Below are 26,899 nucleotides of genomic sequence, written 5' to 3' on the forward strand. Positions count from 1 at the left end.
TTTTCAAGTCTTGGCCAACTCTCAACAGCATTACCCTTTTCCAAGATGGCCAGACTTCTTCATTGCACAAAGGAATAACCTCAACCAAATTCCAAAGACTGGTGACATCCAGTGGAAGCGGTAGGAACTGCAAAAAAAGTGCCTAAGAAATATAGTTTCCCCATGAGAACCCAATGAACAGACAGTGACCTCAAAAATAAATAATTCTGAATGGTTAGTTCTTGGGGTTTTGCCTGATACATAAGTTCTGTTATACTCTCAGACATGATTCAAACAGTTTTAGAAACTTCAGAGTGTTTCCTATCCAAATCTACTAATAATATGCATATCTTATATTATTGGCATGAGTAGCAGGAAGTTGAAATTGGGCACGCTATTTATCCAAAAGTGAAAATGCTGCCCCCTATCCCAAAGAGGTTATTAACAAACTATAGTTTTGGCAAGTCGGTTATATGACACAAGTAATTTTTCCAACATTTTTTTACAGACAGATTATTTAACTTATAATTCACTGTATCACAATTCCAGTGGGTCAGACGTTTACATACACTAAATTGACTTGGCAAATTCCAGAAAATGATGTCATGGCTTTACAAGCTTCTGATAGGCTAATTGACATAATTTCAGTCAATTGGAGGTATACCTGTGGATGTATTTCAAGGCCTACCTTCAAACTCAGTGGCTCTTTGCTTGACATCATGAGGGGGAAAAAATCAGCCAAGACCTCAGAAGACCTGGTTCATCCTTGGGAGCAATTTCCAAACGCCTGAAGGTACCACGTTCATCTGTACAATAGTACGCAAGTATAAACACCATGGGACCATGCAGCCGTCATACCGCTCAGGAAGGAGACGTGTCCTGTCTCCTAGAGATGAAGGTACTTTGGTGAGAAAAGTGCAAATCAATCCCAAAACAACAGCAAAGGACATTGCGAAGATGCTGGAGGAAACAGGTACAAAAGTATCACAGTAAAACGAGTCCTATACATATCCTCAGCAAGGAAGATGTAGTGGTAGTATTCTGACATTTCTTTTCATTCTTAAAATAAAGTGGTGATCCTAAATGACCTAAGACAGGGAATTTTTACTAGGATTACATTTCAGGAATTGTGAAAAACTGAGTTTAAATGTATTTGGCTAAGTTGTATGTAAACTTCTGACTTCAACTGTAGGTCCTATGCATTAAACATGTGAAAGTTAGAGCAAACATTTCAACAAAAGAAAAAAAATAATCTCCACTACGCCTATAGTGCATCTTCGCCACAGTAATAATTCATTTCAAACAAATTCCAAATACAAGCTTCATAAGTGAATGATCATTTTCAAGTAATTGTTAGAGACCAAAATACCAGTAGACCTATGCTTGCAAATGTTGCCCCATTGCTGGTGAGCTTGCAAACTAAACAGTTATTATTCTTGATCAACAAACAGTTTTTGGAGCTGCATATTTTTTATTATGGCAATTCTCTCTCCATACAATTTGACAAAATCACTGCACCCGATCCTATAGTTGTACAGCAAATGTGATGCAGTGGCTACTGTCTCTAGCTGCTTGTAGAGTAATCCATTGAGACTCTGTGCCACAAAATGAATGACAAAATATTTTTATTTCACCTTTATTTAACCAGGTTGGATAGATGAGAACAAGTTCTCATTTACAACTGCGACCTGGCCAAGATAAAGCAAAGCAGTGCGACACAAAAAACACAGAGTTACACATGGAATAAACAAGCGTACAGTCAATAACACAATAGAAAAAAAGAGTCTATATACAGTGTGTGCAAATGGCATGAGGAGGTAAGGCAATAAATAGGCCTTAGTAGCGAAGTAATTACAATTTAGCAAATTAACACTGGAGTGCTAGATGTGCAGATGATGTGCAAGTAGAAATACTGGTGTGCAAAAGAGCAGAAAAGTAAATAAAGACAATATGGGGGTGAGGTAGGTAGATTGGATGGGATATTTACAGATGGGCTATGTACAGCTGCAGCGATTGGTTAGCTGCTCAGACAGCTGATGTTTAAAGTTAGTGAGGGAAATATACGTCTCCAGCTTCAACGATTTTTGCAATTCGTTCCAATCATTGGCAGCAGAGAACTGGAAGGAAAGGCGGCCAAAGGGGGTGTTGGCTTTACCTTTATTTAACCAGGCAAGTAAGTTAAGAACAAATTCTTCTTTTAAATGACGGCCTAGGAACAGTGGGTTAACTGCCTGTTCAGGGGCAGAACGACATATTTGTACCTTATCAGCTCGGGGGTTTGAACTTGCAACCTTCCGGTTACTAGTCCAATGCTCTAACCACTAGGCTTTGGGGATAACCAGTGATATATTCCTGCAGGAGCACGTGCTACAGGTGGGTGTTGTTATTGTGACCAGTGAGCTGAGATAAGGCAGAGCTTTACCTAGCAAAGACGTGAGAAAATCGAGCTAGATAATTTCAAGTCATCAGTCACAAGTCAAAGTCGAGTCCCAAGTCTTGAGGCTCTAAGTCCAAGTCAAGTCTCAAATTATTTTAGTTTCTGTAAAGTTTAGTCTTAAGTCATCAAATTGTGACTTAAGTCAGACTTGAGTCCAAGTCATGTGACTAGCAGACTATGTACTATACTCATTTCCTCAAAACATAAACAATAACAAATGCGTGACCAGGTGACCAGTGGCGCTATTAGCCTATTGCAGATCTCAGCTTTATTGCACCAATACAGACAGAAGGAGCACAGCCCTACCTATACAGATGTTATCATTAACCTAAACTTACATAAATCATTACTTTACGTTTTTATTTTTCCTTTTCTACCCATCCCTTTGTTTTCTACCATCAATTAAAGTGTTTCAGCTCCTCCAAGCGCAGGATGCAGCCAGGAATGATATTACCGGAGCAGATTAGTGGAAAAACCCCTTGAAGTCGATGGATTCATTCTTCAGGTTATTAGACAGGTGTACGATCCCCTCCTTTCAAAGGCCTTTCTTATGGCTGGGGACAGTATTGGGTAGCTTTGATGAATAAGGTGCCCAGAGTAAACTGCCTGCTACTCAGGCCCAGAAGCTATTATATGCATATTATTTGTAGATTTGGATAGAAACCACTCTGAAGATTCTAAAACTGTCTGAATGATGTCTGTGAGTATAACAGAACTCATATGGCAGGCAAAAACCTGAGAAAAAAATCCAATCAGAAGTGGGAAATCGGAGGTTTGTAGGTTTTCAAGTCTTTGCCTATCCAATATACAGTGTCTATGGGGTCATATTGCACTTCCCAAGGCTTCCACTAGATCTAAACAGTCTGTAGAACCTTGTTTCAGGCTTCTACTGTGAGGAGGAGAGAATAAGAGATCAGTCAGAATGCCATGAGCTCAGTCAGGCGTGCGTCCGTGAGCGGTAGCTGTGTTCCTTTTCCTTTCTATTCTAAAGACAAAGGAATTCTCCGGTTGAAACATTATTGAAGATTTATGTTAAAAACATCCTAAAGATTGATTCAAAACAAACATTTATTGTGGAACTGGGATTCCTGGGAGTGCATTCTGACGAAGATCATCAAAGGTAAGTGAATATTTATAATGCTATTTCTGACTTTTGTTGACTCCACAACATGGCGGGTATCTGTATGGCTTGTTTTGGTCTCTGAGTGCTGTACTCAGATTGTAGCTTTTTTTTTTAATCTGACAAAGCGGTTGCATTAACCTCTTGAACCTCTGGGGGCAGTATTTCATTTCTGGGTGAAAAACGTTCCTGTTTTAAACAAGATATTTTGTCACGAAAAGATGCTTGACTATGCATATAATTGACAGCTTTGGAAAGAAAACACTCTGACGTTTCCAAAACTGCAAAGATATTGTCTGTGAGTGCCACAGAACTAATGCTACAGGCGAAACCAAGATGAAATTTTATACAGGAAGTGAGCCAGATTTTGAATGCGCTGTGTTCCAATGTCTCCTTATATGGCTGTGGATGCGCAAGGAATGAGCCTACACTTTCTGTCGTTTCCTCAAGGTGTCTGCAGCATTGTGACGTATTTGTAGGCATATCATTGGAAAATTGACCGTAAGAGACTACATTTACCAGGTGTCCGCTCTGTGTCCTCCGTCGAAACTATTGCGTAATCTCCAGGTGCGTGCATTTTTCAATTTTGTTCAGAGGAGAAACCAAACTGCCACGAGTGATTTATCATTGAATAGATATGTGAAAAACACCTTGAGGATTGATTCTAAACAACGTTTGCCATGTTTCTGTCGATATTATGGAGTTCATTTGGAAAAAAGTTTTCCGTTGTAATGACTGAATTTTCGTTTTTTTTTTTTGCCAAACGTAATGAACAAAACGGTGCGATTTCTCCTACACAAAAAATATATTTGGAAAAACTGAACATTTGCTATCTAACTGAGATTCTCCTCATTGAAAACATCCAAAGTTCTTCAAAGGTAAATTATTTTATTTGAATGCTTTTCTTGTTTTTGTGAAAATGTTGCCTGCTGAATGCTAGGCTTAATGCTATGCTAGCTATCAGTACTCTTACACAAATGCTTGTGAGATGACAGTGTTGTTAACTAAAGGCTAAGCTCATGAGCCAATATATTTATTTCATTTCATTTGCGATTTTCATGAATAGTTAACGTTGCGTTATGGTAATGAGCTTGAGGCTATAATTACGCTCCCGGATACGGGATTGCTCGTCGCAACAGGTTATGGAGAAGTTTATCTAAAGTTCCATGCATAACACCTGTATCATAACACCTGTATCTTTTATCAATGTTTATTATGATTATTTCTGTAAATTGATGTGGCTCTCTGCGATTTTTGGATATAAATATGAACTTTATCGAGCAAAACATACATGTATTGTGTAACATGAAGTCCTATGAGTGTCATCTGATGAAGATCATCAAAGGTTAGTGATTCATTTTATCTCTATTTCTGCTTTTTGTGACTCCTCTCTTTGGCTGGAAAAATGGCTGTTTTTCTGTGACTAGGTGCTGACCTAACATAATCGCATTGTATGCTTTTGTCGTAAAGCCTTTTTGAAATCGGACACTGTGGTGAGATTAACAACAAGTTTATCTTTAAAATGGTGTAAAATACTTGTAAGTTTGAGGAATTTTAATTATGAGATTTCTGTTTCAATTTGGCTCCCTGCACTTTCACTGGCTTTTGTCATATCGATCCCGTTATCGGGATCTCAGCAGTAAAACGTTTTAATAGAGATAATTGTATTTTCTCTTAACGATCCAACAGAAAATGCAGTTAGGATGTTCTCTTGATGTTTCTTATTTTTGTACTAATCAAAAATTGCCTTCTCGTGAAGGGGAATAGGGAGCCGTCATCCCAGACCTATTTCATATGAATACGAATGGAAGTTTTCCAAAAGCCTATTCACCCATTAAGGTGCAGATGTATGCTTTTACTCTTTCTTAATTCTCCATACACGAAGAGATGGGATCCTAGAGGTCTTTACCAGGGAAGTGAGTTAACTGTGAAGTCCTGCCTTTCTTTGTCTCTTAAATCACCGTGATAATTAGTGGAGGGTTTAGACGAGGGGACCCAGGAATGGGATGTGCCAAGTGTGTTTTTGACCCTGTGTGAGGTGTGTCCTGCCACCCTTTGCCACATTGCAGACCTGGCACTGGACCCAAGGATTGATCTTCTGAGACACATAATTACTAATCAGCACCCTCTCAGCCTCACCCAGAAAGTGTCACAATATTCCTCCCACCGTCGAATGGGGATGGGGGAATGGGCTCGGGGAGAGACATGAGAAATACGGCCTGGTCCGTGCCTTATTCATCACAGTGCAGCGACAGAGGCTGGGCCTGACGGCCGTATATCTGCCATATGCCGTGTTGCATTGTTTCCAGGATCTGGTTAGGGATGTTTGGCTACATAAAGCGCCAGGTGTTTACTCACTGTGAGTGGACATTAAACTGTAATGGCATTACTTCCATGAGAATCAAACACCGGATCGATTCGTCTTAGTCATACACATCCTCAGGTAATAATCTTAATGCCTTTCACTGACTCATGGAGGATATGAGAGTTCATCTCTGGGGGAGAAGGGTGTTGATGGGGGAGAAGACTGAGAAAGACTAAGAGAAGAAAAAAATATATTACAGTATATACTGTATAAGGCAAAGAGAATGAAAGAGACATCTGAGTAAGGGAGGGAGGGAGGGAGGGAGAGAGGGCGGAGAGCGGGAGGGAGAGCACAACCAATGGACTTCCTAAAACTCTGCATCCTGGCAACCTCACACCAAGCCCAACCACAGCCCAGCCCATCCACAGTTTACCCCATCCAAGCCCCATCAATCCAGACACACACACACACACACACACACACACACACACACACACACACACACACACACACACACACACACACACACACACACACACACACACACACACACACACAGTCCACACTCAGCAGTTGTGGTTTTGTTAAGAGTCCCCAGTGGGCACTTAAAGCAATTACATCCTTGATACATGGTACAAAGCCTTAGGCCTGCAGCCACACAGCAGCTTGGTCGGGCAGCTGTCTGGCTGTCAGCATTCTGATCCAAACAAAGATCCTGTCACACTCAATGAAAACCATGAGCTGAATCTAACAGCCAAGCCAATGGTTCTCTTACGACCCTCCCCGGTAATATTAGCTGGGACAGGCCTGCCCTTCTTAACCCATTCCATGTTGTCTTTGTCGACTCCACTGGTTTTACTTACAGCGCGATTGGATACGGGGGGAAACTTTATGGGGCATCTGCTATTGTGATATTTCTATGTCTCTTTTCAGTGTAATTCATAGCTGGCGAAGGTTAAACCTTTTAAAGTCAGTCCTTTGGAGGAGGATTTACAAAGACCCTGTGGAAACTCAATGCTATTTCTCTGTCCCCAGAAGTTCATAGAGTTCCTGGTTGTGGTTGGATATTGACCCTGTCTGTCTAGCAGTAACTCCCTAGCTGCCTAGCCCTGAAGATGATTGATATCTGACTTTTGAAGAGATCAATTGAAAGCCATTTTTCATGGCTTTTTCTGTTGTCCCCTGGCTCACCCAGGTAGTACACAGATCTGGATCCTTTGGGATCATGGCTGTTGTTTAGGCATTTTGTTTAAGAAATCTTCCCAGGTTATCGTCTGCATTGGCAGCCATGGAAGAGGGTAATAATAATAGAGCAGGCTGGGGGGAAGTTATTAACAACCTCTACCCGGGTCTCTAAGCAGGCACACAGCAGGGAGTATAACATTAAGACTTATTGCAGCTGCTACACAGAAACAGCCAGGCACTGCATCAGTTTCGGGAAAAAATTATCTCTGTGATGACAGCTATAGGTATTTGACTCTTCTCAGCAATAATTTCCTACTGAAAGCTGATTCAAATCTTGTATTTTATTTACATAATGATACCTGGATGATGCAGGTGATGTCTGCCATTTACAATGGATAAGGATATGTTTTACCGGAAATAGTTATTTTTCAGCACTGTTTGTGAATACTTAAAGAGAAATCCTAAAGCAGAGACCTGCTGTTCATGTTGGTTTGTGAGCCTTCGTTCACCATGTGCTGCTGCAGTGCATCTCACATACCAAGACAGGTTTGACAGCCAGTCTCCAAAGAGACGCTCACTCAGTTTAAACCTTAATAGGATGAAATATTTAGGATTTCTACAGTGAGCCCCCTCGTCTTTGAGGGGGGCCCCATTGAAATCCATGGCCATGAGGATTGACCGCAGCTGCACTCTGCTAATACAGTCATCCACTCAATTTAATTCATGTATGTTTCACGAGCACCATAAGAAAATTAAATAATGATGCAAACTTAAAACAGAAGCTAGGTGGAGCATGCTTAATTAATGTGTTTTGTTGCTTAATATGCAATAACTTGCCTTTCTGAGGGATGTGATAAATGCTTGATCAGGCATATCAGACAGAGCTGGAAATAGCTGTATCTTTTAACACTTATGTGTTCATTAGTGCCTCTGTTGAAAAAATAAACAAGTTGATATCAGTGCATCCTGGGTATGGCAGGCAGTGGGAGCCAGTAAGGCAGCAGAAGCCAGGGGCTTAGCAAGGGTGCTGAATAATGAAGAGCATTATTAGTTACCTTTTGTGGTGGGGGAACAGATTGATGAATATGTCTGTGTCTGTGTGCAATATGAAGCAGTGACATTTCATATTGGAGGGAGGAGGTTGAGAGAGGTGGTGGTTAAGGGAAGAGAGAAGGTGAGTTTACTGAATACACAAAAGTGTCACACCTGCTCCCGCTCTCCCTGTCTGGCGCTCGAGGGCGCCAGGGAGCCCAGCACTACGCACTCCTGCGACCATCATTACGCACACCTGTTTCCCTCGTCACGCGCATCAGCGATTCATTGGACTCAGCTGGACTCAATCACCTTCTTTCATTATCTTCCCCACTTCTGCATTGTTGTCGTATGTCATTTTGTTACCTTGCTCTGACTCTTTCCTGTCCTGTTCCATGTCCATTCTTAATTAATGTTCACTCCCTGTACCTGCTTCTCATCATCAGCATCATTTCTTACAGAATGCAGAAGCCCACATTTGAAGCATCAGGGAGTGATGGCTTTTTGGTCCTGGTGGGGATGTCGGGTCCGGGTTCGTGGCCGGCGCCCATGTAACCAGGGGGGTGCCTCAGCTGGCTCGTCAGGCTTCCACACCCTAGCTGACTCGAGAGGTTTGCTTGCCCCGTTTGGCTTGGCAGGCTCACATCCGATGTCATGCCTCAGCCAGATCGTCAGGGTTTTACGCCCCCCCCCCCAGCCAGATCATAAGGCTCCCACGTCTCAGCCGGCTTGCCAGGCTCTCACGTTCCAGCGGGACAACGAACCGTCAGCCTTCACGCCTCAGCCGGATCGTCAGACTCCTACTCCTTAGTAGGTTCGCCAGGCTCCCACGCCTCTTGCCGGTTCGTCGGCTTCTACGCCCCCAGCCGGCTTATCCAGCACCCATGCCTCGGGCCGGCCCGTCAGGCTCTCCCAGGTTGGGGGGGGGGAGGGGGTACTGTCACGTCTGCTCTCACTCTCCCTCCCTGGCACTTGGGCCGACAGGCTGCCCAGCACTACGCACTCCTGCCACCATCATTATGCACACCTGTTTACCTCGTCACGCGCATCAGCGATTCATTGGACTCAGCTGGACTCAATCACCTGCTTTCATTACCTCCCCTACATCTGTCTGTTCCCGAGATTGTTCCCTGCTTCTGCATTATTGTCTTATGTCGTTTTGTCACCTTGTTCTGACGCTGTTCCTGTCCTGTTCCATGTCCGTTCTTAATGAAATATTCACTCACTGTACCTGCTTCTCATCAGCGTCGGTTAATACGCCAAAGGGTATTTGGTGGTGCTTCCGTAATCCATGTTGCTTGCTAAAGTACAGACTGCAGTTTCCCTTCCAATAGGAGGTGCCATATCAGGTGTAGGCCACATCTACAGATGGACCATTCAGACTATCCAAATAAAGTGTGACCCTTTCTATGGACCACAGCTAATAGAATTGATCAAGACAAATGAAGCTGTGAAATACATACTGTAAATTACATACTGTTACACCAAAAGTGTTAACCTTTTACTGCAGTGGGCTAAATCAGGATCACACAAAAGTATACACCTCAAACACATGGTTATGAACTTTAAAAAATGAAGACACCTGTACCATGTCAGATATAGTTGAAATGTATTACATTTTTAGTTTGCATCCCAACATTACAAGTTACAGTATATACATCACAGAAGACTGAAATATAACAAAACTGTTTGACATAGAAACACCATATTTTCAGTTGTTTTTCTTTAAATAATGTTTGTTAATTATGAAATTATGAAAAATATTAACATTCCACCCATGAGGCCACTAGGTAATTAGACTACAGGAAAGGGTAGCTACGGAACGACTAGGCCTCTGACTTCTTAAGAATACAATAAACATGCATTTGGTGATGTTAGAGTTTGACATTTATTTGAAGTTTAGCAGCCCCTTTAGCTAACTTGGAGACAAAAGTACAAGAAGTTCCCCCCCCTTTTGCTCGCTCTCTCTGCTTGGTCCAATAGCTTTTCCGCCAGATAGACAAGAATAACTATTTGTAAAAGTTATCCCTTGCATGTGTTTCAGTCTAAGCCCAGCAGTGGTAGAAGTTGTGATGATAAGCTGTGAGGGCGTAGCGCTTGTTGCAGACAGCAGGGTCATGTAGGACCTCTGTGCTGACAAACAGATGATAGCTGGTTCTGTTTTGTCATCTTCCCTCTGATATGAGGGGGTGGCTAACTGCAGAGATGGGCTCAGTCGTGCCAAGTGGGATACATCCATTTTTTGGGCCTCCATTGTTAGTCGTCTCTGGCCTTGGGGAAATGACATGAACACTAGGATATAGCCCAATAGGACATTTTCAGAAATCGCTCAGGGAATTGCATGTGGATTTTCTTTTGTTGATATTTACTACCATCCAGTGTTGGGGTCATTATACACTGCTCAAAAAATAAAGGGAACATTTAAACAACACAATGTAACTCCAAGTCAATCACACTTCTGTGAAATCAAATTGTCCACTTAGGAAGCAACACTGATTGACAATACATTTCACATGCTGTTGTGCAAATGGAATAGACAACAGGTGGAAATTATAGGGATTTAGCAAGACACCCCCAATAAAGGAGTGGTTCTGCAGGTGGGGACCACAGACCACTTCTCAGTTCCTATGCTTCCTGGAAGATGTTTTGGTCACTTTTGAATGCTGGCTCAGGTAGTGCAGCTCATCCAGGATGGCACATCAATGCGAGATATGGCAAGAAGGTTTGCTGTGTCTGTCAGCGTAGTGTCCAGAGCATGGAGGCGCTACCAGGAGACAGGCCAGTACATCAGGAGACGTGGAGGAGGCCGTAGGAGGGCAACAACCCAGCAGCAGGACCGCTACCTCTGCCTTTGTGCAAGGAGGAGCAGGAGGAGCACTGCCAGAGCCCTGCAAAATTACCTCCAGCAGGCTACAAATGTGCATATGTCTGCTCAAACGGTCAGAAACAGACTCCATGAGGGTTGTAGGAGGGCCCGAGGTCCACAGGTGGGGGTTGTGCTTAAAGCCCAACACCGTGCAGGACATTTGGCATTTGCCAGAGAACACCAAGATTGGAAAATTCGCCACTGGCGCCCTGTGCTCTTCACAGATGAAAACAGGTTGACACTGAGTTCATGTGACAGACGTGACAGTGTGGAGACGCCGTGGAGAACGTTCTGCTGCCAACAACATCCTCCAGCATGACCGGTTTGGCGGTTGGTCAGTCATGGTGAGGGGTGGCATTTGTTTGGGGGGCCGCACAGCCCTCCATGTGCTCGCCAGAGGTAGCCTGACTGCCATTAGGTACCGAGATGAGATCCTCCGACCCCTTGTGAGACCATATGCTGGTGTGGTTGGCCCTGGGTTCCTCCTAATGCAAGACAATGCTAGACCTCATGTGGCTGGAGTGTGTCAGCAGTTTCTGCAAGAGGAAGGCATTGATGCTATGGACTGGCCCGCCCGTTCCCCAGACCTGAATCCAATTGAGCACATCTGGGACATCATGTCTCGCTCCATCCACCAACGCCACGTTGCACCACAGACTGTCCAGGAGTTGGCGGATGCTTTAGTCCAGGTCTGGGAGGAGATCCCTCAGGAGACCACCCGCCACCTCATCAGGAGCATGCCCAGGCGTTGTAGGGAGGTCATAGAGGCACGTGGAGGTCACACACACTACTGAGCCTCATTTTGACTTGTTTTAAGGACATTACATCAAAGTTGGATCAGCCTGTAGTGTGGTTTTCCACTTTAATTTTGAGTGTGACTCCAAATCCAGACCTCCATGGGTTGATAAATTTGATTTCCATTGATCATTTTTGTGTGATTTTGTTGTCAGCACATTCAACTATGTAAAGAAAAAAAGTATTTAATAAGAATATTTCATTCATTCAGATTTAGGATGTGTTATTTTAGTGTTCCCTTTATTTTTTGAGCAGTGTACTTGACTTATTACTCCCTGGGGAAAGTAGTTTGTTAAACTACTCGTTATATTGCTTTTGCGTTACATCCAAAAACGTTGCACATCCTCACTCAATGTAAACAATGTCTACGTTACGTAGGCCTATAGACCAACAAGTTTTTGTTTTAAAGTAGGCCATGTGCATTAGGCCTGCGGATATCAAGTCGCAGGGCATTGAGGGCAAGGATATAAACACTGTCTCGTCGGGCATACCAGCTGTCATCCGAGAGAGACCGTCCTTCAGTGCCAGTGTCTTGGTCGTTCCCAGGGTTGGTTGTAGAGTGCTATAGAAACAGTTATCCTCCCCTTGCAAGATGACCAATGCCAGAGTGGGTGGCTTCATGACTGTGCATTATTCCCTCAGGAATTGATACTCCTGGTCAGTGCTGCATTTTACCCCCGGTTGAGTGCAGAGTGCGCTCAACTCTGCGATGGGAAAGCTCATTTTAGACATTTTTCATATCCCTCACTAAAGCAATTAGTAGTAGTATGTCCAACAGGAACTTGGAAAGGGTTTGTCAGACGAAAACAATTAGAATTCTGGGGCGGGGGGTATTTTTTTAATATTGCACCAACAAAGAGGGAATGATAATCATCACAAATATTTATTTGGATAACTGTAATTGGAAGGAAATGATAACAAAACTAAGGACTTATCTCTGATCAGCAACTGTTATATTATTACTCAAATTGGAACCGTACTCCGTTATAGTACTCGTTAGCGGAAAAAGTTATTATTACTATTATGTTTTGTTGTATAGTTTACATGGTTGATTCAACAAACATTTAATTTTATAGCATTTTTATTTTAGATAAGAATGTAAGCTTTATAAATACAAAGCAAATCTGTTTTTATTATTCTGAAGAAGACATTTGTACCACTTGTATTGTACAAACAATGAATTGTTGTTGCTGGTTTTCTACTAATTATTCCTCAGACTGTTGCAGAGATAATTCCTTATTTGGCAGAGACCCATCTCCTCCCCACTATTTGACAACTTGTCAGGAAATATGTCATCCATGGTCTACACATGACAGTATCTGGTATTCTAACATGATAAACATGTCACAGAAAAGGGCATTGTGGGTAATAACTCAAGTGACCATGTAAATCAACAGTGCAGGAGACCAAACAAAAAGACATATGGCATTAATAATCCCAGATTTTACTTACAAGTGAAAAGTCTGTTTAGAAAATAAGAAATCATTGTACATAAATCCTTTCAAACACATCTCTGAAATGTCTTATTAGTCTAACCAACCAACCTAACCATAGTCTGACTCCGAGGCCTCTCAGCGCTCTTTAAAAAAAAGCGCTATCTATATAGAACCAAAAGCTGTTCTTCTGCTGTCCCCATAGGATAACCATTTTAGGTTCCATGTAGAACCATGTCCACAGAGGTTTCTACATGGAACCCAGAATAAATCTACCTGGAACCAAAAAGGATTTTCCAATGCAGACAGCCGCAGAACTCATTTGGAACCCTGATGACATTTTCAGCCATGCTGTTTATGACAGGAGGGAGCAGGCGCCGCAACATCATTTCCTGCTCTGTCTTGGCTCATTAGGAAGACCTTGCATGCAGCTTGCAGGTTCCTACCAAGAGGTCTCAGGGTTTTTGAGTGGCTCTGTGCACTCCTAAGGGACGGACACTGTGATGTCTGTGATGCCCAGACAGCCCTGGGATCATTACCCATGTGAAGTCTCTAATATCAGTCTGTGCTCTGTTGACTTATGATCTGTTACCAGGTCAGCATCTTTTCTCTTCCCTTCTCAGTTGTCATGAGTCTACCACCATCTTAACCACAACTGGTCTATTTACATTTTACCCAGACCTTGGAATATGTTTCAGTGTGGTGCCAGAAAAATGTATGCTAATGCAAAGTTCACTTACTATGCAGTTTTCTGTATTTCTCTCTCTTTGTCGTCGCTTTCCCCTTCCTCTCTGACTCACCCTCCCTCTGTCTCTCCCTATTCTCTCTCTCCCTCCTCTTCTTCCCCTGTTAGTCTGCAGAGACCTGTTATCTGTATGCAAATGTCTCCTAAGAAAGGGAGCTGGTTAACAAGTCTGATCAGCCTCAGAAAGCGTGGCTCTGCTGAGAGGCACATTTCAAAGAGAGCAGGGATCCAGTCTGGGGCTAGCATGCATGTTGTACAGAGTGTGTACACTATTGCTTGTTGTACATGTTGTACACTAGTGGTTCCACACATATGCAGCAATCCATTGAGATGGGAGAGGAATCTGCAGACCCTCATACGACATGCATCTGGTTTCTCTCTGGGATTCAAATGAATGTAATTTTCAGGAACCATCTCCGAGACAGTGCTTTCTAATGGGAGTTTTGTCCTTATCTGGGGACAGTTTCACATCTTGCACATAGAAATATAATTATACAGTACACTGAGTGTACAAATCATTAAGAACACCTTCCTAATATTGAGTTGCACCCCCCCCCCCCCCTTTTTGCTCTCAGAACAGCCTCAATTTGTTAGGACATGGACTCTACAATGTGCCAGAAGCATTCCACAAGGATACTGGCCCATGTTGACTCCAATGCTTCCCACAGTTGAGTCAAGTTGGCTGGATGTCCTATGGGTGGTGGACAATTCTTGATCTGGGACACTGTTAAGCGTGAAATATTTTGCCTTGCCCATTCACCATCTGAATGTTACACATACAGTACACAATCCACGCCTCAGTTGTCTCAAGGCGTAAAAATCCTTATTTAACCTGTCTCTTCCCCTTCATTTACACTGATTGAAGTGGATTTAACAAGTGACATCAATAAGAGATCATAGCTTTCACCTGTATTCACCTGGTCAGTCTATGTCAAGGAAAGAGCAGGTGTTCTTAATGTTTTGTGCACTCAGTGTACGTCGATCCACATCCTTGCTACCTGCACGAAAAACATCACACATACTGTAAGTAGCTCTTATTGTGTTGATACAGTTTTAAGTTTGAAAATTCAAGTATGCATTCCATTTAATTTCATACTGTAGATGCTGTTAAACTTTACATATGGTTAACTAAAAAGTGGCAAAGTGTGACCTCCAAGCAATGGATATTTATCAATAAGCTAGGGATTTAGCTGAGTCACAAGTCACAATGATTTACATAACACATGCACTGTCTATCCCTGATGACATCACTGCAACTGTAACAACTGCAGCAGGAGCCATAACAATACAACAGAAATGGGAACAGCTTTGAAATAACTTCCTCTTTAGGCCCTATAAAGTGGGGCATCTTTTCTTTCCACTCCCTAGTCATGAATTAGAATCGAGTCTAGACCTACTTATTATAAGGAAAATAAACAATGCCTCTGTGGTCTGTGAAACAGCTTAGTCACACACTGTTCAAAGCTGTAATTACATCTCCCATCAACTCTGCTGTGCTGGGCCCTAGCTGGCTAACACACCACACTACTTACCATCCCATGGATTCAGTTCAGCAGCTCGAAACACCCAGTAACAGGACGGAGTTGATGGCCTTGGTGAGGGATTTGTTTATGGATGGGAGGGGGCTGAACACAAATGAAAACATGTTTACGCATAGCAAGACATTTGTACATGATTTCATTTAATTTTGATAGAGTAATTTGATTTGCACTAGCGACTAACATGGAAGAGAGAAGTTGCCATGTTAGTACAGCATGTGTGTTTTCTTTCCTTTAGCTGAAGGTACACTGTAAATGGATATCAGATAGAATATTGGCATTTGAAATATGTCCTCTCTCGGAGGAGCAGCATACAGCGTTTACCATCAAATATTTAAAGTAATTGAACGATATTTTGCACTGAGTAGAGATACATTATGGCATGTTGCAATGTGTTAGAGTAACTGGGTTTTCTGCAGACATTTTCACAAAGCCCAGAGTGCATTACAAAATACCAATCCATTAATTCTGTTAGTGCTGAAAAACTAGACTGATTGAGTGAAATATTAATTATTTGTTGTTAGTTCATTAGTCCCTCAGTTTATCCTTTTCTAAGGTGGATTCTGTACAACAGCCTCTGTGTTCAAGTTTCTGTTCAGGTGGATCCTGCGCATACATTAAGCAAAGTTATCCAAGTGGAATAAGTGCAAGTGTTTGCATTAGCTTTCATTAGTCTCCCCTGCTCACCTCAACTTGAACTGAGTATATTAAAGTATCTCTGATCCACTGAAACCCCACCAACAGCAACCACACCCAATCACAATTACTTCATATTAATACATTTATACCCAGCGGTGTAAAAATAATTTTAAGTACTACTTAAAGTTGTTGTTTTGGGTATGTTTACATTACTTTACTGTTTATTTTTTTTGACAACTTTTACTTTAACTTCACTTCATTCCTAAAGAAAATAATGTACTTTTTACTACATACATTTTCCCTGACACCCAAAAGTACCTGTTACATTTTGAATGTTTAGCAGGACAGAAAATGGTCCAAATCACACACTTATCAAGAAAACATCCCTTGTCGTCCCTACTTCCTCTGAACTTGCGGACTCACTAAACACAAATGCTTCATTTTTTAATTATGTCTGAGTGTTGGAGTGTGACCTGGCTATCTGTAAAAAAAAAAAATTGTGCTGTCTGGTTTGCTTAATATAAGGAATTTAAATGATTTGTACTTTTACTTTTATTACTTAAGTATATTTTAGGAACTACATTTACTTTTGATACATAAGTATATTTAAAACATAATACTTTTAGACTTTTACTCAAGTAGTATTTTACTGGGTGACTTTCATTTTTACCTGAGTCATTTTATATTAAGGTATTTTTTTGACTTTTACTCAAGTATGAGAATGTATTACTTTTTCCACCACTGTTTATACCTAACTGGGAGAATATACAGTGCCTTGCGAAAGTATTCGGCCCCCTTGAACTTTGCGACATTTTGCCACATTTCAGGCTTCAAACATAAATATATAAAACTGTATTTTTTTGTGAAGAATCAACAACAAGTGGGACACAATCATGAAGTGGAACGACATTTATTGGATATTTCTAACTTTTTTAACAAATCAAAAACTGAAAAATTGGGCGTGCAAAATGATTCAGCCCCTTTACTTTCAGTGCAGCAAACTCTCCCCAGAAGTTCAGTGAGGATCTCAGAATGATCCAATGTTGACCTAAATGACTAATGATGATAAATACAATCCACCTGTGTGTAATCAAGTCTCCGTATAAATGCACCTGCACTGTGATAGTCTCAGAGGTCCGTTAAAAGCGCAGAGAGCATCATGAAGAACAAGGAACACACCAGGCAGGTCCGAGATACTGTTGTGAAGAAGTTTAAAGCCGGATTTGGATACAAAAAGATTTCCCAAGCTTTAAACATCCCAAGGAGCACTGTGCAAGCGATAATATTGAAATGGAAGGAGTATCAGACCACTGCAAATCTACCAAGACCTGGCCGTCCCTCTAAACTTTCAGCTCATACAAGGAGAAGACTGATCAGAGATGCAGCCAAGAGGCCCATGATCACTCTGGATGAACTGCAGAGATCTACAGCTGAGGTGGGAGACTCTGTCCATAGGACAACAATCAGTCGTATATTGCACAAATCTGGCCTTTATGGAAGAGTGGCAAGAAGAAAGCCATTTCTTAAAGATATCCATAAAAAGTGTCGTTTAAAGTTTGCCACAAGCCACCTGGGAGACACACCAAACATGTGGAAGAAGGTGCTCTGGTCAGATGAAACCAAAATTGAACTTTTTGGCAAAAATGCAAAACGTTATGTTTGGCGTAAAAGCAACACAGCTGAACACACCATCCACACTGTCAAACATGGTGGAGGCAGAATCATGGTTTGGGCCTGCTTTTCTTCAGCAGGGACAGGGAAGATGGTTAAAATTGATGGGAAGATGGATGGAGCCAAATACAGGACCATTCTGGAAGAAAACCTGATGGAGTCTGCAAAAGACCTGAGACTGGGACGGAGATTTGTCTTCCAACAAGACAATGATCCAAAACATAAAGCAAAATCTACAATGGAATGGTTCAAAAATAAACATATCCAGGTGTTAGAATGGCCAAGTCAAAGTCCAGACCTGAATCCAATCGAGAATCTGTGGAAAGAACTGAAAACTGCTGTTCACAAATGCTCTCCATCCAACCTCACTGAGCTCGAGCTGTTTTGCAAGGAGGAATGGGAAAAAATTTCAGTCTCTCGATGTGCAAAACTGATAGAGACATACCCCAAGCGACTTATAGCTGTAATCGCAGCAAAAGGTGGCGCTACAAAGTATTAACTTAAGGGGGCTGAATAATTTTGCACGCCCAATTTTTCAGTTTTTGATTTGTTAAAAAAGTTTGAAATATCCAATAAATGTCGTTCCACTTCATGATTGTGTCCCACTTGTTGTTGATTCTTCACAAAAAGATACAGTGTTATATCTTTATGTTTGAAGCCTGAAATGTGGCAAAAGGTCGCAAAGTTCAAGGGGGCCGAATACATTCGCAAGGCACTGTAACTCAGATACAATGTGGAATACATTTTTCTTCAAACATCTGAACCTTTCTAGCAGGTTTTTCTTCTAGACCCATTTGTTGAAATAGGGAGTTTTTCTAATGATACAGCAGTCTCAGCATGGAGTTATGTGATGTGTTCGTTCACATTAGCAAACACTACGCTTCGTCCAAGTTAATTTCACACAGTGTCTACTGAAATGGGATATGACAGGGACATTAGTATGATAAAAATCTGACATGGCTAATGTTTGCAGAATAATGCAGCATCCTGACTGTAGGATGATTATCTTCCCCATTATTGAAATGTACATGTTGTTATCTTCCACATTATTGAAATGTACATTTAACTTTCATCTCTCTCATTTACCTTAGAAGGATAATTCCGCTGCTTTCTGTGTTTGGATTTAGTTTTCATTTGGAATGGCTTTGCATATGTTAACATGCTATATCCACATACTGAATGTGCATCCATTTTGCCTGTGAAAATCAACCACTTTCTATATTATGAAATAATACATTTAGATTCACATTCAGTCTCACACGAGCCCCAATAGCTTCCCAACAGTCATTCAGACAGAATATTATTTTTGTATAATAAGAAGATCAATTGTTTGGACATTGTGTTGTCTTTTCTTTTTAAGGTACGTTGAGAAGATTGAAATTATAGCATGTGTGTATTTCACCTACAGCAGCAGTTTCAGTCTTACATTTATTAATTTCAAGGAATTTAAGTCATAAATAGGACTGTCAAGACTGAGAAGACTTGCTTTTGATAACCTCTGTGCAATAGCCAGTAGTCAGACTGGCCAGGTACCTGGGAAGATAGAGAATACTGAGGGAGGGAAGCGGGGATGGAGGGATTCTTTAGGCTAGATACTGGGTATATCTCAGCGTAGCTAAGCAACCAACCAAATGAGGCACTATGATGTCATCTATCGTCAAAAGTTGAGAATCTCCTTGATTAGCGACCATTATTATATGTAGCCTATGCAAGGTCGGCAGAAACCACTAACAACGCCGTTTTCAGGGATACAGTATCTTCAACCTAGCTTCCGTTTCCACTGGAAAACGGATGTGGGGACTTGGCTCAGGCCTTTATTTTATGTCTGCTACGTTAGGTTTGTTTTTATGAACACCTAAGGATGAGCATGAGCATATTGTGGCATTTGAATAATTACTGGTCGTTAAAAACATAATAATGGAAAAGAAACCAATGTGGTGGAGAATTCCACCACCTACAGAACTCCAATTAACCCCTGTGTGCATCTTTAAATTAAAGAATGCATTGTGTTTTATCAGTGTGCTCCGTGGTTGCCTCCATGCCAGTACTAGTGTATGAAGAGCGCAGGTATGAATGTGTTGCTGTTCCAGCACAATACATATTACAGATAAGCAAATACAGCAGCAACACATTTGGACAATGTTTCTTTCCGTAATGCCAACGGTGCCAAACATCCGAATATACTTTTGTATATATAGTGTATGTGGACACCCCTTCAAACCAGTCAGAAACGGGTGTATAAAATCGAGCACACATTGACAAACATTGTCCATAGACAAACATTGGCAGTAGAATGGCCTTACTGAAAAGCTCAGTGACATCCAACGTGGCACCGTCATAGGATGCCACCTTTCCAACAAGTCAGTTCCTCAAATTTCTGCCCTGCTAGAGCTACCCCGGTCAACTGTAAGTGCTGTTATTGTGAAGTGGAAATGTATAAGATCAACAACGGCTCAGCCACAAAGTGGTAGGCCACACAAGCTCACAGAACAGGACCGCCGGGTGCTGAAGTGCATAGTGTGTGAAAATTGTCTGTCCTCGGATGCCGCACTCACTAACAAGTTCCAAACTCTGGAAGCAACGTCAGCACAATAACTATTTGTCGGGAGCTTCATGAAACGGCTTTCTATGCCCGAGCAGTCACACACAAGCCAAAGATCACCATGCGCAATGCCAAGTTCGGCTGGAATGGTGTAAAGCTCACCGCCATTGTACTCTGGAGCAGTGGAAACGCGTTCTCTGAAGTGATGAATCACACTTCTCCATCTGGCGGTCAGATAGACTCATCTAGGATTGGCGGATGCCTGGAGAACATTTACCTGCCCCAATGCATAGTGCTAACTGTAAAGTTTGGTGGATGAGGAATAATGGTTTGGGGATGATTTTCATGTTTCGGAATAGGCCCCTTAGTTCCAATGAAGGGAAATCTTAACTGTACAGCATACAATGACATTCTAGATGATTATGTGCCTCCAACTTTGTGGCAACAGTTTGGGTAGGACCTTTCCTGTTTCAGCATGACAATGCCACCATGCACAAAGTGAGGCCCATGCAGAACTGGTTTGTTGAGATCGGTGTGGAAAACCTTGACTGGCCTGCACAGAGCCCTGACCTCAACCCCAGCAAACACCTTTGGGATGAATTGGAACGCCGACTGCGAGCCAGGCCTTATCACCCAACATCAGTGCCCGACCTCATTAATACTCTTGTGGCTGAATGGAAGCAGGGCCCTGGAGCAATGTTTCAACATCTAGTGGTAAGCCTTCCCAGAAGAGTGGAGGCTGTTATAGCAGCAAAGGGGGGGGCCAACTCCACATTAATGCCCATGATTTCGGAATGAGATGTTCAACGAGCATACTTTTGGTCATGTAGTGTATCATTCCAAGCTCATGCCAAGTATGGTTGCCTCACTCTGTCTCCTCACCTTGAAAGGACTTGGGAATAATGTCGAAGACAGCTTTTTCATCATCAGGGATCCTATTTTACTTTACTCACTCTTTCTCTTCTACGCCTTTTCTTACCTCTCTCTATTTCCCTCTGACTCTCAAGCCAAAATGGAGATTAATTGAACGTCTTTGCCTTTTGATGGTGTTCAGAGTGGAAATTATTAAAGTATGCCTTTCTCTGGATATTTTATTGAGATGTGCAATTTTTTATTAGATGGATAGAGGTATCGTCCCTCAATCAGGATTTTGCTTGGCCTGATGTGGCTTTGTCATAACCCTGCAAGTTTCATAATAAAAGCCTCTAGTATTTTACACAAATTCCAGATATGGCAATTAGAGGGACTGCAGACACTCCTTGCGAAGAGATGGACCTGTGAACTCAAATTTTTTTTTTAATGGCCCTTTCCCGGCGGTTTTTGGTACTGTCTGCCATTGGCTGTGAATGTAATACATGTTAAGTGGTCTTTTGTGTGACACAGATGGACTGATTTATTTTTCTCGTTTGGCAGTCATAAGACAGTGGGAGAGGATTAGAGGCAAGACTGTGCAGAAAGCTGCATTACAAGTAAACCATTTTTCCATCTGCCTTTTCTCTTGGTTAGGTTGCGATTATATGATTTAAGCCGACCCCAGACACACAGTGACATATCCCATCTATCAAAGGAAAATACACCATATAGAAAACAAAAAGGATGACACTGAATTCTATACTCCATGTTTGAACAAAAATATATCCTACAGTAAAATGACAAACACACCATTCAACAGTATTCAAATTGTAGAGAAATGTCCACCTCAGTATTGTTTTCATCCACAATTTTAAAGTCACATCGAATAAAAAAATATCTCAACAGCTGTAATGGAAACAGGTAGCTTCGGTACAATTTTATAAATGCCAACTTGTTCGTGCAACATGGTGGGAACTTTTTGTGTTTAATTTAATTTAATTATGCGAGAAATGGTGGTGGAAATGACTTTATGTGCAATTATTGATATAATAACCATCACACCTAAATGTTGAGTCACGCGATGATATGGTGTGTGGTCCTCCCACTATGACTCGGGAAACCATGCAATTTATTAGGCTACAGATTAAATAAATTAAGATGAATTTCACAGGGTGGTGAATGTGCACAGTGATCTTGATGCTCCTTTTCAATAAATATTGAGTGTATTATTCTGGTGATATGATGATTGATGCTTGACTGCCATTTGACAAATACAAATTATCTCACTCTTATCCATATTAATGTCATCATGTAGACCATCCTACCCGCACTGTATCTGTGAGCTGTTGGCTAGAGTGTACGTGCCAGACCAGAGTAGGCACATTTTCTATTTAAGGAAAAGGTTTTTGTGACAAAACTATCAGTAGAGTTGAAAATTCTAAGGTAACACATTGAACTATAGACTTTTATTCAGTACATGAAAACTTAAGCGAAAAAGTAGATTTTGTGTGCACTACGTCATCAACCAGTCACTTGTATCTGCAACGAGTCAGTTTGGTGGAAACACACCACTAAACATTTGCAGATTTTATTTTTTATGCTGATTTTAAAATATTCATAAGAAGATCTGTCGTCAATTGTATGGGAACCTAGTTAGTGATTCAAACATAGATCATTCGGTTGAGACTCCCTCTCTGATCTTTTTACCTAGCTTATTCATTCACAAAGCACAGTTCAAACCCAATGTTAGACCAGAGAGCATTATAAACACAAGGTGGACACGCAAACCATCTGTATCACTCCTTGAGCCTTCAGATATCCATCGCTGTACCATAGCCACAAGATTAGTGAGTATTTGTGTATCGCCTCACCTTGAAAAATGCTCCACGACACATGCTTTCTTCATGATTTCACCTTTGAGAGGATATGATACCGCTGCTATCTTATCTGTGCATTGAGTTGCTGTATCTGCACTGTCACTGTATGTTTCTACCCCAGTAAGATACAGCTTGCTCCTTGATCTTAGACCACAGTATGTCTGGAGTGAGCTGGTGTTGGACATCTTCATACACCCGTCTGTACTGTTCACTTAACTGGGGACCACTATCTTTTTCATTGACTGTGTTGTGTTCCCTCTCGACAGTGAGCATGTACAGACAGTATTCACACCCCTTGACTTTTTCCACATTTTGTTGTGTTACAGTCTGAATTAAACATTGATTAAATGTATATTTTGTGTCACTGGCCTACACACAATACTCCATAATGTCAAAGTGGAATTGTGTTTTTCTAAAGTTTTACAAATTAATTAATAATGGAAAGCTTAAATGTCTTGAGTCAACAAGTATTCAATCCATTTGTTATGGAAAGACTAAATAAGTTCAGGAGTAAGAATTTGCTTTACAAGTCACATAAGTTGCAAGGACTCTGTGCAATAATAGTGTTTAACATGATTTTTGATTGACTATCTCATCTCTGTACACCACACATACAAATAAATATCTGTAAGGTCCCTCAGTCGAACAGTACATTTCAAACACAGATTCAACCACAAAGACCAGGGAGGTTTTCCAATGCCTCGCAAATATAGGCACCTATTAGTAGATGTGTCAACATTTTTTAAAAGCAGACATTGAATATCCCTTTGAGAACAGTGAAGTTATTAACAATTTTGAACCCCATGCCTTTTTTTATTCTCACCCCATCCTAGCCCAGCCCAGCTAAATCTCTGATAGATGTATGTTGCTTCCAGGAGGTTAGCCTTGATGTAGAATCAAAAATAAATAAATAACTTTGAATGGATTGGAAAAAGTCAATTTTCTGACTGCAGGTCTCAATGCTTTGGATGTGCGTTTTGTTCTGAGCTAGAGATCGCATTTTGATACTTGTGTAATATAATAATATATGCCGTTTAGCAGACACTTTTATTCAAAGCGACTTACGCTAATGAGTGCATACATTTTATGTGACTGCTGAATTGGTCAACCTAGATTGACTCTGCATAGTTCTATAGGAGATGGTGAGCAATATCAAGCTCTGTGAGGAAGCTAAAGTATCAAATTGAAAAGGAGCCATAAGATGAAATACAATATGTCTCAGGGCTATAGGGGAAAGCACTCCCAAGGTGATTTCCCAGGTAATGGACCTTTTAGCATGGAAATCAGAGAGTAAGGGAATAGGGACTGCTATTAAACGACTCTACTGTTGCTCCTTTGGGATGCATGGACTTAATCAGTTATATTTCACAGATGCCATCTTTTATATATGGGTACACATTAATCTGCAGTGTTTCAAGTCCTTAATTGGACAGAACCATGTGGGATAGGCCCAGAATGAAACAGCAGAGAAGAATGATGGTTCTCCCTTTAATTGAACCGGGCCTTACTGCTTACACAACACTCAGAGGACTTGTTGAAGTGAAGCAACATAACTATTCACCAGCAATGCCTCTGATAATATTGAAAGAAGTTACTAAACTGGTAATAGGCTTCTGTGTTTATTTCGATACTACTGCAATCTCGGTACCCAGAACCATATCTTGCATTCACATAGCATACATAACATCTTGAATGGGTTATTAAGTAATTGAACAGTGTTGGGGTAAGAGTGTGGGATCTTTAATAAGCTAAAGCGTCACACGCTATACTTTATTTAACTATTTCTTCAGAAATATAAAACGCAATATTATTTTGCAAGGCTTTGATGATTATCCACAACTTTGATGTGTTTCTATGGTACATATGGTGCACACTTTATTTTTGTTGGTGAGGCTAATTGGCTAGATATCTTGTTATCTACCTACTCTAGCTATGAATGATGTAGGCCAATATGACATGTTCCGACTACAAAATGGTGCATTCTTAAAGAGTTTCCCTTTGCAGGTCTGCAGCTGAGATAGCCTGCATATAATGCTATCTGTAGATCACTTCATTTTATTATTTTATCCACAGAGTATTTTTCATGTGGTATGGATTTAAATCTGTCTGCCTCAAAATTGGATTTTCAGAATTATATTTAGCGTAGCGTCCCTAAATTGACTCTTTGGAGTAATAACTCCTTTTTTATCGCTAAAAGTATTAAATGAACACGCTTATTGGTTTTGCATGTAAAACTGTCCTGTGCTTAAAGAGTCTGATGTGAGTGCTGTGAGTCATTTTCAGGAAGACTCCAAAAGATGTTTAATAATCATCAAACACTGTAAAACACCTGACTCTTAAAAATCTTCACGTGCATTTTCTTGCAAAGTTTTATCTAAATAGGGTATTTACAGTCTGAGTAAGGTATAATCAATGTTTGCATGTGAATGTACCGCAGCTCTGTGTTCATACCTTAGAGACATCCCAGGTTATTCATCTGTTCTCTGTTTTGTACTCTCTGTCTTCCAGGTTTCTTAAGCACAGGGGACCAAGCTTCCAAAGGAAACTATGGACTTCTTGATCTGATTCAAGCCCTGCGCTGGACTAGCGAGAATATTGCTTTCTTTGGTGGTGACCCTTTACGAATAACAGTTTTCGGATCAGGGGCTGGCGCCTCCTGTGTCAACCTCCTGACCCTGTCCCATTATTCTGAAGGTAACCGTTGGAGCAATTCAACCAAAGGTATAATGCAGAGGTTGCAACTTTTTCCATTTTCAGTGTCGCATGCCACCTGTGTGATTTAAGTTGATGAGAGTATTTTGTTCTCGAATGGCTGTATACATAGCCACAGGAAGTAGGGGTGCTGAGGGTGCTGCAGCACCCCCTGAAACATCACAATAAAAACATATATACAGTACCAGTCAAAAGTTTGGACACACCTACTAATTTCAGTTGTTTTCTTTATTTTTGCTGTTTTCTACATTGTAGAATAATAGTGAAGACATCACCACTATGTAATACACATATGGAATCATGTTGTAATCAAAAAAAGTGTTCAACATATCAAAATATTTTTTAGATTTTAGAGTCTTCAAAATAGCCACCCTTTGCCTTGATGACAGCTTTGCACACTCTTGGCATTGTCTCAACCAGCTTCATGAGGAATGTATTTCAATTAATAGGTGTGCCTTGTTAGAAGTTAATTTGTGGAATTTCTTTCCTTCTTATTGCATTTGAGCCAATCAGTTGTGTTGTGACAAGGTATGGGTGGTATACAGAAGTACATATTATGGCAAGAACAGCTCAAATAAGCTAAGAGAAATGACAGTCCATCATTTCTTTAAGACATGAATGTCAGTCAGTATGGAGCATTTTAAGAACTTTGAACATTTCTAACATGTGCAGTCACAAAAACCATCAAGCGCTATGATGAAACTGGCTCTCATGAGGACCTCCACAGGAATGGAAGACACAGAGTTACCTCTGCTGCAGAGAATAAGTTCATTAGAGTTATCAGCCTCAGAAATTACAGTCCAAATAAATGCTTCACATAGTTCAAGTAGCAAACACATTTCAACATCAACTGTTCAGAGGAGACTGCGTGAATTAGGCCTTCATGGTCGACCTGCTGCAAAGAAACGACTACTAAAGGACACTAATAATAATAAGAGTATTGCTTGGGCCAGGAACCACGAGCAATAGACATTAGACCGGTGGAAATCTGTCCTTTGGTCTGATGAGCCCAAATTTGAGATTTTTGGTTCCAACTGCCATGTCTTTGTGAGACGCAGAGTAGGTGAACGGAGGATCTCTGCATGTGTGGTTCCCACCGGGAAGCGTGGAGGAGGAGGTGTTATGGGGTGTGGTTGCTTTGCTGGTGACACTGTTGGTGATTTTTTAGAAC

General features: G+C 41.2%; 1 protein-coding gene and 1 long non-coding RNA gene across 8 annotated transcripts in view; one reads left to right on the forward strand and one right to left on the reverse strand.

Annotated features, from left to right (window-relative positions):
• Positions 1-26,899, forward strand: part of LOC110521588 (neuroligin-1) — a 334,792-nt gene that overhangs the window by 297,335 nt on the left and 10,558 nt on the right. For all 4 annotated transcript variants that reach the window (XM_090231650.1, XM_036968746.2, XM_036968744.2 and 1 more), the window contains one exon: positions 25,525-25,737. In XM_090231650.1, coding sequence (XP_090087776.1) covers positions 25,525-25,737 — 213 coding nt within the window. The remainder of the gene's footprint in view (positions 1-25,524; positions 25,738-26,899) is intronic.
• LOC149983959 (uncharacterized) overlaps positions 1-26,899 on the reverse strand; it is a 566,613-nt gene that overhangs the window by 172,381 nt on the left and 367,333 nt on the right. The gene's annotated exons all lie outside the window — the stretch shown is intronic.

This window comes from Oncorhynchus mykiss, chromosome 4 (genome assembly GCF_057628025.1).
Source record: "Oncorhynchus mykiss isolate SJ-2025 chromosome 4, ASM5762802v1, whole genome shotgun sequence".
NCBI classification, from domain to species: domain Eukaryota; kingdom Metazoa; phylum Chordata; class Actinopteri; order Salmoniformes; family Salmonidae; genus Oncorhynchus; species Oncorhynchus mykiss.